General features: G+C 26.0%; 1 protein-coding gene across 1 annotated transcript in view; it reads left to right on the forward strand.

Moving 5' to 3' along the window:
• Positions 1–13,720, forward strand: part of LOC100192297 (acid-sensing ion channel 1) — a 102,546-nt gene that overhangs the window by 67,834 nt on the left and 20,992 nt on the right. The window contains exon 5 of the mRNA XM_065809799.1: positions 3,450–3,506. Coding sequence (XP_065665871.1) covers positions 3,450–3,506 — 57 coding nt within the window. The remainder of the gene's footprint in view (positions 1–3,449; positions 3,507–13,720) is intronic.

Below are 13,720 nucleotides of genomic sequence, written 5' to 3' on the forward strand. Positions count from 1 at the left end.
AGGGCATGTTAGAGGTTTTGGGTAAATGAACTTTTAGAGGAGACACTTCAAGTTAACACAACGTAATGTTGAGCAATGATCTTGCTGATTCCAGTATAATTTCTTTTTCCATATTGTCTTCAGGTAATTTTATCTTCAACTCATTTTCTTCTGATTCTTCACTTGACGCTTTAGATTAAATAATTATTGATTCTTCAATAATTAAAATTAAAATAGTTTTTATGTTTATACAACTGGCGTTACAGAATTATATTTATACATCACAGCAGATGTCGCAAAAATATATTTTATATGACATATCACTTCACAAAACTTTATTAATGTACAAAACCAACCTCAAAAAACTGTTTTTGCACATCAAAACTGAATCCATAAGAGTCAGGAAATGCCAGGAATTAGAGAAAACGTTACCTTGTTTTATGGTAAAGTAATTTTTGACCATTTTGAATAAAAAGAATTTATCAAACATTTTGAATTCGGTCATTTTCTTTTTACTTTGGATTCAGTATCTTCAAAAATGGTCAGGTCCCAATTTCCAGTCAGTTTTTTCGACTAAAACTTAAATTATTTATGCATAAACTATTGCTTATAAATCTTTGATAGAGAATTTGAGTCCAAATAAAGAATTTTTTGTATAAGCTTAAAAATGACATATCTAAATTATTCTTCAAGAAACCAAAATCATCATTTAATAAAGATAGCCTAGGATCACCTACTTCATTAGGGAAAAAAATTAAATCCATGAGACTAGGACAACTCTGAGAATCAATGAAAGCGCAACCTATAGTCACAGAACAATAATTTTATCTGACCATTTTAAAATCAAAAAATAATCATCAAAAAATAAATTAAAAAACATCAAAATACATCAAAAATACTCTACATTTTTGAATTCAGCACATTCAAAAATGGTCAGGTACCAAATTTTAGCTACATTCTACATCTAAAGTTATTCATTAAAATGAACTATTACAAAGTCCATAATGGCGAATGTGGAAAAAAATAAGGCATTTTAGGCTGACTTTTAAAATGTCATAACTTTTGAATTGTTTGGATTTGGGAGTTTTTTTCATGTTACATTGATAGGTACCACTAGTTTTTCAATTTTTGGTTGAATAAATGGATAAATGGAAATATTTTGTAGAAATAGCTGTCTTTTAACTGAATAATTAGGTTATAAAACTTGTATTACCACATTTATGGCAACCCTCTTACTGAGTCCTCTTCTTTACATCTTCTTGGATTATTGTTTACTACTGAATTTTATTAAAACCATATATACAATCAATTGCTAAATCTGCTAAGGTTACTTCTCTTTATCGTGCTTGCCATTTTCTTTCTCCTGATTCCATTCTCTACCTCTACAAATCTCTACTTCTACAAATCTCTTATTCGTCCTTGTATGGATTACTGTTGTCATATTTGGTTATTTTAATAATAACAACACATTGTAAATGTATTTGGACCCAGTCTATCTGCTCAGCTTGAGCCTCTTTCTTATCACAGTAAATTTGCATCTCTTTTTCTTTTCTACAAATACTATCATGGTCGCTGCTCAAAGGAGTTATTATCTCTAGTTCAATCAACTAAAACTCATTCTCATTTGAATCATCATTCAGCTAAGTGTCATTTGTTTACTGTATCTGTCCCTGCATGCTCTATAAACTTTTATTCATTAAGTTTTTTTTTCTGCACTTCAACTCTTTGGAATTCGCTTCCATCTTCATGTTTTACTAACTCATGCAGCCTCCAACTTTCCTAGTAACTTCCAACTTAAAAGTGGTTGCTTACAGCCTTGTTTTTAATAAAATTAAAAAAAATAATCATAAAATGTACATAAAACTACCATTACCACAGTTCAAACTCCATGTTGTTGCACAAAAACATTTAATTAAATTGCTTGTGTTACCTCTGCTGAGAGAGGCAGTTAAGTAACTCTGGCAGTTGCTGATTGGGAATTCAATATTTTCATTTTTCTTTCTTTTTTATTTGCAATCATGACTGTAATAATTATTGTTAATGGAGTTTTAACTATTAAATTGTTTTGTTTTCACTTTTTATTATTATATTTTTACTTTTGTTTCACGTATTAATGCTGTTATGCAATTCAAAAATACCCAGATAAGTTTTTTTTTAAAAAAAAAGTGATAAAATATATTTTGAATTCATAAAGTATAGTTTCACACTAAAATGTAATTAATAGTCATTATATTGTAAAATATTTTTTCATTTTCTTTAAAAAAAGATTTTTTAAGGCTGGTGGCCGTTACTTTATTTTTCTGTACTCTCGAGTACTTATTACAAGGAGAAGGAGGGGGGGGGGTGAGTTATAAGTATGGTTTATTTCTCACCAAAGTTTTATACTTTGGTGAGAAATAAACCAAAAGCTCGTTTTTGGCAAATCGACATTTACTTGGTTGGCAATTTTTAAAGCCTGTTTACATTGCAAGTTTTTATTTTTATCAATGACTGAAATAATTATTTTCTGATTTTTAAGGCCACTTTTTACTGATTTTTTGTTGTTGTTGTTGTTATTAATAACAAGTAAAAATTAATAAAATAAAAAGGAATGAGGGGAGGTCTTAATAAGCTTGGGGTGGGTGGGACAATTTTTCCAAAATAATTAAATGACTAAATAAAAAAAAAGCCTTTAGAGTTGAAAGAGTTATAACAGAAGAATCATAACAGTTGTAAAGTTTATATTTTATTTGCATGAGACTCTTTGTTTTAATTTCTTTTGTAAACAGAAAAGCTGTACAATTTAGTAAATATTTTATAAACCTATCCTTGCAATAAAATAATTAAATGGATGAGTAAATAAAAAATCCTCTACCTTTTCTTTTATGAGCATAAACTTTAATGTTGAAAGTTAAAAGTTTTCTACAAAATGTGAATGAAAAAAAAAATGTTTTTAATTTTTAATTAACTTTTTGTGTTTCTTTCAAAATTCTAAAAAGTTAGCCATAGTTTAGGTTATCTCCTCCCTTATTTTAACTTTAACTTGTCTTTGTTAAAAATTAAGTTTTAAGGTACTTTTATATAATTGTTTGTTTTACTGAATTATTTTAAGGCTATTGATACATCTGATATATTTATTTATATGCGTATGTAAATTAGCATTTGCTAACTTATTTTGCTTATCTTTATAGCATACTACTTTTTCGGAAAAAGAAAAAAAAAAAACAAAGAATAATGAAAGAATAGATTGCTGCCTCAGCCCAAATCCTTAGTTGATGTGGTGGAACTCCTTTGCAGCAGCAGGCTATAAGATAGTCAATGTATGTACTGAAGGCCCTTGCAGTAGGCTATTTCAATAAGATGTCAGACATGTTAACTAAATATGCATTTGTAGTAAATTTAAGTATCAGATAAAAAATGTTACTAAAACTACAGTAAAAATTAAGCCAAAAAAAAGTTTCTTGGTTTTCTAATGTGTTTTTATATTTTAGGTGATATTCCAATATGTTCATTAAATGATGCAATGAGCTGTATGTGGCCAGAATGGGGTATTCTTTTTAATTTTTTATTTGTTTTTTTGTGTATTATTAATTGTGTACAGTGCTTCCTATCAGTTTGGCAATTTTAAAACAAAACATATTTTAAACAAGCATAAAACTTTTAAGTTATAAATTTATGCTTTATTAGTAGTAATTTATTAAATATTTTTTAAACAATTTATTGTGATTTTAAAGTTATTTTTAAAAAGATGCGAGTTTAAAATGGTTTTAAAAAATATATATAAGTAGTAATATATAAAAATATATAAGTAGATTTGTTAAAAAAATTGTGAATCTAATAAAGTCTGAATTACCACCAAAGTTTTTATGCCTTAAACGGAAAAGATTACAACAATCAATTAAAGCATTCACACAGCAGTTGATATACAGAGGTTTCATTCATCACAGCAGTTAATAGACAGAGGTTTCATTCATCATAAGAGTTGATAGGCAGAGGTTTCTACAATGTATTGAACTTTGGAATGTTTATAAACCAGTTATATCATGTATAGATAAAGATTTGGATTTAAGTTATTTTATTTTTTTTTTTTCAACTCAACTCTTCATAGCCATCAAGTCATTCTTCGCTGCATTAAAATAAAATTCAAAAAAAAAAGAAACAAAAAATAAAAAAAAATTAAGAGAAATAATATCATTAATAAAATATTTTTTTATAGTAAATAATCCAATTAGTGGTGTTAAGAATCTCAATTAATCTCAAAATTCTCTTTTGATTTCGAACAACTTTTGACAGATTCTGAACAATTTTTGAAATACAGAATAAAATTAAGGATGAGAATTTTGTTATACAAGCCTCTCTCAACTCTATAACTCCTAAACATGAAGCTTGACGAACAAGGCTGCTGCATGGAGAAATAAGTTGAGGATACTATTAGGGGCGTAGTAGGGATTGAACTCAGAACTTCTCGTTTATGAGGCAAGCGCTCTACCACTACACCACTACTCCAAATTATTGCTTAAGATGACTAAAAATTACATCTTGCGGTAGGTTCAAGGTTATTACAAGAGATTTTCCCATTTTTTAACTTTGATAATAAAGTTGAAAAAAGCTTTCAGAAAATAGAAAAAAATATCCAGGTCAGTCTTTTCTTGATGAGCAAATTTTTTATTTTAGCTGAATATGCAATATTCCTATGATGTTTTGAAGAACATTAAAAGTTTTTCCCATGAGTACTAGAGTATCATTTTCTGAAACTAACTCTTGGTCAATAGGAGTATTATTATTTTTTTATCAACTTTATTCTCATTGTATTTATAATTTTTAACATTTATTTTCTCTTTTTTTTTGTAAGGGTTTAAAAAGGTGTAAAAGTTTTTAATGTAGAAGAGAAAAAAAAACACTGGATATGTCGAAAACTCTGGATATTTGTAAAACACTGGATATGTTTAAAACTCTGGATATGTCTAAAATACTAAATATGTCTAAATGCAGAATTTGTTTATGTACATATTTTCTATACGATGTTTGCTTTAGTTTGTCAAAAAAACAACAACTAAAGAAAACATCTAGAGAAAACTCTAGAGAATATGTGGAATATAATAAAAGGCAAAGTTGCTTTTGCCAGCAGCAACACTTGATCTACTAATTCTACATGTTTTGCACAGAAAACTTTTAGAATTGTAAAATAGGTTTTTAGAATTTTTTAAACTTTTTGAACTTTTTTATTTTTTAAACTTTTAAAATTGTAAAATAGTGTAAAATAGGTTAAATGCTTCTTAATTTTTAAAATTAAATAAATAAATAAAAAGGAGGTTCTTTGATGTCTTAAAGTTTTTTATTCATTCAAAATATATAAATGAAAATATATAAATTTATATTTTAAATATATATAAAAGTTAAAAAAAAAAGTTTTGTGATAAAGCAATAAAGAATGTGGAAACTTAAACAAGACCGGAAAAGTTAAAAACAGTAAATAATTGTTTTTTAAATCTTTTTTATATTAGGGTAAGTTAGCCAAAATTAAATCAACGTTTAGTTTCTTTCAATAGATAGAAAATTTATACAAGAATATGAATAAAAAATGACTTTAATAAAACATTTATTCTTTAAAACTTTTAAAATTGTAAAATAGTGTAAAATAGGTTAAATGCTTCTTAATTTTTAAAATTAAATAAATAAATAAAAAGGAGGTTCTTTGATGTCTTAAAGTTTTTTATTCATTCAAAATATATAAATGAAAATATATAAATTTATATTTTAAATATATATAAAAGTTAAAAAAAAAAGTTTTGTGATAAAGCAATAAAGAATGTGGAAACTTAAACAAGACCGGAAAAGTTAAAAACAGTAAATAATTGTTTTTTAAATCTTTTTTATATTAGGGTAAGTTAGCCAAAATTAAATCAACGTTTAGTTTCTTTCAATAGATAGAAAATTTATACAAGAATATGAATAAAAAATGACTTTAATAAAACATTTATTCTTTAAAACTTTTAAAATTGTAAAATAGTGTAAAATAGGTTAAATGCTTCTTAATTTTTAAAATTAAATAAATAAATAAAAAGGAGGTTCTTTGATGTCTTAAAGTTTTTTATTCATTCAAAATATATAAATGAAAATATATAAATTTATATTTTAAATATATATAAAAGTTAAAAAAAAAAGTTTTGTGATAAAGCAATAAAGAATGTGGAAACTTAAACAAGACCGGAAAAGTTAAAAACAGTAAATAATTGTTTTTTAAATCTTTTTTATATTAGGGTAAGTTAGCCAAAATTAAATCAACGTTTAGTTTCTTTCAATAGATAGAAAATTTATACAAGAATATGAATAAAAAATGACTTTAATAAAACATTTATTCTTTAAAGTTATAATTAATAAAAAAATAATAATAATAAATATAAATTATTTTATAGAGTAAGTTATAAAAAGAGCAGAAAGAAATATATATAACAAACTTACCTAAAAAAAAACTGTTAAAATAGATGTATCTGTAGTATTGGAAAGAGAAAACAAGTAAAGTAAAAGGTATTTGATTTAAAATTTACTCACTAATGTTAGTGGAATATTATATTAGTTTTGTTTTTCTCATTTTTTGACTTTTTGCAAAAAAAAAAAAAGTTATTTCATTCAATTTAAAATTTTAAACAAAAAAATTCAAAAATAAGTTGAAGAAATTTATGTTGAATTAAATTATCCCTTCAATTAAATCAATGTACGTTTGTTAGGAATGCTTCTTTTTTCATATGGAATATCAATACTCTTTAAAATTTTATTGTACAAATTAGCAATTTGGTTTTTCTAAATAATATTTTTGTTAATATAAACTCCTTAAAATCTTGTCAATAAAACTCTTTTGATAAGTGTAATGTTGATAAAATCAACTTTGACTTGTAGAAGAACTAATAAACAAAAACTTAAAGGGTAAGAGGAAAATTTCTGTTATCAGCCTTGCACTTCTTTTTCATCTAATAGGCTGGTGCAGATGTAAATCTGTGCAACTCTGAAAAATTAATAGCTGTTGTATGTCAAACTTTTAACAGTGTTGTGTTGTGCATAATAGGTGTCCCTGTAAGTGCTTTTGATGTGCATTGTTGAGGCCACATAAGGAGCCCTTTGTTGTGACTTTTTGTTAATTACTGCATGCCTCAATTAAATTTAATTAATTTAATTGGGGCATGCAGTGGCTGTTAAATTTTAACTCAAACAAAAATCTCTTGTTTATTACTAATAACTGTATTGTTGATATTCCTAATAAATATATATTTAATATAATTATATTGATAAATGGAATCTTTTAGATTATCCTTTTCTACCAACCTCTCATAGAACCATATAAAAACTATTGTAAAGTTAGTATTTGATAAGTTTGTTTAAGGTTTTTATTTGATAAGTTTGCTTAGTATTTGATAAGGTTGCTTCTCTTTATTGTACTTGCCATTTTCCTGACACCATTCTCTTTCTATAAATCCCTTATTTGTCTTTATATAGAATAATTATGCTAACAAGCTTTGAATAGGTTATTAGAATTATTTTAAAATTATAGTGGTCCTTAATATATTTGTTAAATATTATATATGAAGTTCTTTGGAAAAATAGTTAATAATACTTAGCTAAACTGATCATATATATTCATCTGCATAACCAAATTGTTTATGGTTGTTTAGGCCACTTTATAACCCAAATAATATATTTCCAGTTGTTTTACCACTCCAACCAAAACCAATTTTCAAAACAAGTTAAGTAACTGAATAGCAGTAGCTTGCAGTCTTGTTGGATACAAATTTAAACTGTATATATGTCAGGCTTAGACACGCTGAAACTTACCACACGCTGAAACTGGTCGCACGCTGAAACTGACCACATTTTTAATACTTTTTCTTTACAATTTAACCACGGCGGTTTTGACATTTTAACAAAATAAATGCTATAAAAAAAAATTTTATATTATAAATAACTTTTATTTATTGCTCTTTTCTAAAGTTTTTATTTTTTATTTTAGGCATTAAATATAATAAAAAAGTAATTATAGTGATTGTTCAAAATAGATGTATCTTGTGTGAATTAACAAATAATGTTATATTTACATTTTTTTAAATGTTGGCATGTTTTTTCATGATAAATTTAGGTTTAAAAATTTGTTTGAAACTATTTTTTAATCAATCATATATTTCTGATTAAGGTCTAACAATCAAGGGTATTTACAAATATTTTGAAACTGATTTAAAGTAAACCCCTGATGAAAATGATATCAAATAATTGATACAAATCGTCAGCCGAGAACCAGGGGCCGTATCTCCGCTTTATGTGATTCAGAGTAATTCGATTTTCAAATTTTAGGGCACAAATACTGACAGTTGATCTTTTTGTAAAATATTTATTTTTTTAAGAGTAATAGTAAATTAAGTCTTATTTTTATTAGAAGTAATAAAAATTAGTTTGAAAGGTCTCAATCTAAAAACAACTCAACCTAGTTGTGGACATGCAGCCTGCTGGTTTGCATTTCTTTAAACTTTAATAAAAGGCATTTTTCAGAAAGCGGTTTATATGATTACTCTTGGGTGATTAATACAAGGGGGGTGGGGATGTAGGAGTTTTAGTCCAGATTTAATAAACAGGAAGGAGGGGGGAGGGGTCTTAATAAAAATATGGATGGGAATTTTTTACATAAAACAAATAAATTATATAATTCTAAAGCAATTTACCTTCAAATGTGCATTTTAAACAGCTGTTTTATTATAATTCAATAGAATTTAGTATTCTTACATAAGTTTTACACTTTTTAAAGATCTTTGCAAGCCTAATTACACTTAAAGTTTTTATTCTCATCAGGACCGATATATATTTTTATAATAAATGTCCCCTTCCGTGTTTTAGGCACCTAAAAGCAAGTAATTTTTTAATATTGGAATTTATTTGATTTTCCAGTGTCAGTGAGACCTGGACTATATTTATTTTTACCCTGTTTCCTAGTTGTTAGCTCTTCATGGTTTAATAGTTTTTTATATATTTTAATGCAGTTTTGAAAAGCATAAAACCAAAAATAATTGCAAAACATAATTTTGTTGGCAAGGATCAGTTATGTTGATGCAAATACTATACAAATAATTAATAATACAAAATTAGTTTTAGAATTAAAAAAATATATATACCTAATTTTGTTGGTTACAGTTTTTGTGAAATACAGCAGCCTGCAAATTAAAATTTATAAAATAATTTTTTTTTATTTGATCAAAAATTCATAAAAAAACTAAGTTGACAATAGAGCTCTAAGTTGTTGAAAACAAAAATTGGTATCAGTTAACATTAAACAATAGGTGAATGTTTGTAAGACCGATGACATATATTCTTTGTCTTGAAGTGGCATGAATTTGAACATTGATTTTAAATCTTTTACTTTTTCTATTGAGATTTTTTTTTTAAGCACCTTCGGTTGCACAAACTTTATATCATTTGCAATTTTTTTATTATTTGAATTTTGGTGACTATTGTTATAGTTGAGAACAATTTCCAACTTTCATCCAGAACTAAACTCAGTTTTGTATTCAACATTCCATGGCTTATCAGCTGAGTATTTAAGTATCTTTACTTTAGCATATGGAACATTTTTGAGCAATCAATAATTCTTAGCTGCGGTTTCCATCATCTACTCTTCTTTAATTTGAATCAACTTGATTGGATTCTTTAAAGGTATGTATTTTAGAATTCTGACAAGGCCAATTGGACTGTAAACTTCAGCTACTTCCATATTTCTTTCAATAATACTATTTAAACTGTCTACCTCCTGGATAACACCATGTCCTGGCTCACAAAATTTCTGAATGATTGTTTTAATTTGTGGATGATTTTGCATGAATATTTTTAAAGCAATCATCATAAAACTATTTTGATTCTGTGGTACACAAGATTCGCTCCATAAACAAATTTCAGTTACCTGAGATTCGTCTGCGACTATTTGATCGAGTATAACAAGAAGAGCACTAGCTATATTATTTCCTGTTCGGTCACAAGTAACTTCTGACCAGACTGCACTATAATTTTTTTGATATTGAGCATTGTACAGTCAAATGAAAAACAGTCAACTTTCGTTTTTAAAAAAAGTTGGAAACGTTTGCTGTTGGTAGGCTGAAAACATTTTCCATATCGAAGCAAATAACACACTTGCTTTTATCAAGCCTATCACGATTACGTTCTTCATTAGTTTCAGCTTTGTTTTTTGTGTGAACTTCATATTCTGTTTTTCCATTTGAGTTAGGTGAAGGATTCATTTTCATACTTTCACATTTTTCACATCTATCTTTTTTTAGTTTTTGAACCTCTGTGTTAAATATTGGTCTATACATACTTTTTTTTTGCAGGAATAACATTGTCAAAAACATATTTTTCACAATATTTTTCATACAAAATGATCGTATTCAGCTTTTCTCGAATGTACTCTTTGTTTGTACTATTGCGACAAAAGAGGCTGTCAATTCTAGGAATGCTTTGAATTTGCTTTTGTACAGAATCTTTAATGTAATTTGGGAAAGTTCGACTAGGTACTTTACATCTTTTATACTGTTGAGGTGTTCCTGTTGTTTTGTTTTTTGTTAAATGGTAATTTCCAATTCTTATTTCATCAATATCTAGAGTACATATATAAAGCTCTTTGCCAACATGTCTTAGTTCATCAGAAACAATAAAGTAATATGAATAACTGTTTTTTTTTTCAGTTCTGAATTTTAAGTCAAACAAAACCTTTTTTTGTTCTTTATAATTGTAGTTTGGGAGTAAAAAAGGCGCTTTTCTTGATCATTTAAAATCCAGTGTTGTTTAAGCAAAGTTTCTTGATCAGCAACGTTAGTTTTAATATTACATTTGAAACGACATTGTGTGATCACTCTTACAGTCTTATTAAAGTTTTATAAATTTTCCCCATTGTATTTTGCCATTTGAGGCTATGTATTGCTGACTACTCTGTCTAAGTTTTTTTCTTATTTATTATTTTTCCAGGAGGTAGGGTCTTGTTTTTGTTTGCATGTAAGATTTTTTCCAGTTCTCCTGTGTTTTCTGCTATTTTCCCTGACATTTTTTTTTTTATATATTCGCCTCCTCAAGGCCGAGAAGGCCACTACAGAGGAGGAGGCTACTTATTAGTGGTTAATAACCCTCTCTCAACTCTATAGCTCCGAAACACGAACCTTGACGAACAAGGCTGCTGCGCGGAGAAACAAGTTGAGCGCGGTACTACCAGGGACGTGGTGGGGATCGAACTCGGAACCTCTCCCTTATGAAGCGAGCGCTTTACCACTACACCACTACCGCATCTCTGTTTACTACATCTACTACATCTCTGTTCGAATCAGTTTGGTTAAGGAAATCATCATTTTTATCAATATGTTGTGATTGAATAACAATGATAGATTCAGAGTAGTTGAATTGAAGAGTATGTTGTAATTGAATGTAAACATCTTGTTCCTTTGAGTTTCTAAATTATTAAATATTATATATATATATATAATTATAATAATAATAATAATAATAATAATAATAATAATAATAATAATAATAACGATATTAACAGTTATAATATATTAAATATATAGAACTAAGTTTGATATAAACAATTTGTCATTTTATAATTTAGAGAACTCTATATTTGTATTTGTACCTTTAAAAGACTTCATCAGTAGTTTCATGGTACACCATTTTATTGATAGCAAATAGAGTTTTAGCGTTTGTTTAACAGCATAAACAAAGTCTTGGCTAATCTGGTTGGTCAAAGGACATACGACCAGTTGGTAATAACAGTCATCATTTTTTTAGACATATGTCCTCCTGGTTCTTTTAATATAAATCAATCATATGTATTCTGAAAAATAATTTCATGGATATTTACAAATAGTAATTCTACTAATCTTAAGTAAACACCAAAAATATAGATCTCTCTATATATAATTAATAATAATTATAAGAATAATAATGATAATAATAAAAATAATATTTATAGTAATAAACATAAGAACCACAATAATAGTAATAACAACAACAATTACATATATAGTAGTAATTATAATAACAATATTAATCACAATAATAAGTTTTTCATAAACACAATAGCTAAATGTACATATAAGTTAGTTACAAGAGTTGACTTACAAAATGTAACAACTAACAAGGACATAAAACAGTTATTTAAATTAAAATTGATAAAATAAGGATAATAATAGTAAAGTTAAAAATAATAATAATTGTAGTTACCATAAATTTTTAAAATTAATAGAAATAATACTATAACAAAAAACATAACAGAAATAAAAATTAAAGATAAAATAAAGAAAAACAAAATGGTATTAAAAAAATGAGAAAGTTTAATATTTTTACATGCATACACAAACATAAATATAAAGATATATACACATACTAACCCACACGCATAAATACACACATATTTGTACATAAATACCCGCTCGTACATACACTCACATATATATGTATACATACACATATAGTTAAATATACATACACATATAGTTAGATATACATATACAGCTTTAAAAAAATATACATTTTCTAAAATACCCAACTAACATAAAACTAAAAAAGAAATACATACCGATGCACTAAAACATAAAACAATATGAGCTATACACTAAAATGTCCAATGAAGAATACACAAGAATACAAAAACAAAAAAACAACAACAACAACAACAGAAAAAACGTCCCTCAAAATAAATAAAATTTAAAAAATATTCTTTTTCATTTCTTCAAAAACAAAGCAATTTTTATATATTTTTTAAATTCTTTTTAATTTCCATTTTCAATTGTTTTTTTCTTTTAACTTTGGTTTTTTGTTTTTTAATTTTCTTTTCTTGTTTCTTTCTAATATTTTGCAAGGAATAGAAGTTAATAAAATAGGGCGATAATTGCTGGCGATTGTTTTGTCGCCTTTTTTATATATCAATGTTACATTTGCTGACTTGAACTGGATTGGCAGTTGACTGGTTTAAAGTGATTCTCTAAATATTAGAGTTAGTGGTACAGTAAACGATAATAAACCTTTATTAAGTTTCAAAACTGGAAATACGGTCTCTTGGTTCTCGGCTGGCAAAAGAATAATAATTAAAAAAATAACATTGATAATGGTAGTAATAATAATGATAATAATGGAAAATTATGAACACCGATAATAAAAGTAATAAATTGTAATAAAAATAAGTTTCTAAACAAAAACTGAATATTTTATAAATAGATAAGAAAAAGTTACAAACAGTCAAAAACTGACTTAAAGTAACAACCTACTGTGAGATAAAAAGCAGTTATTATAAAAAACTGACAATGATTAATTGATATTTGTAACATTTATAATCGAAATGAAAACCATATTAGTTATATAATAATATGATGTATCACCTAAAACGAACAAACAAATAATATTAACAAAATGTAAACAAAAAACCACAAACAAATACTAAACAAAAAATAAACTTATAAAAAAATAATATAAATTAACAAACTAAAACAATAACGACACCAATAATAACTAAAAAAAATAATTAAAAATTAAGAAAACAGATAAAAACAGCAACAATATAAAAAAGTCTTGCAAAGTAGAAAGTAAAAAAAAAAAATGTTGAAATCAATAGAAACCACAAATAAAAAACAAGTAGAAAAAATCCATCTTTTTCTTTTAAGAATGTTCTTTAAAACTTATTGTAACTCCATCCAGCCATGTCTTTCTAAATAGTTTTTGAAAGATAATTTTTTAAATTACTTTAAAT

Source organism: Hydra vulgaris, chromosome 11, assembly GCF_038396675.1.
Source record: "Hydra vulgaris chromosome 11, alternate assembly HydraT2T_AEP".
NCBI classification, from domain to species: Eukaryota; Metazoa; Cnidaria; class Hydrozoa; order Anthoathecata; family Hydridae; genus Hydra; species Hydra vulgaris.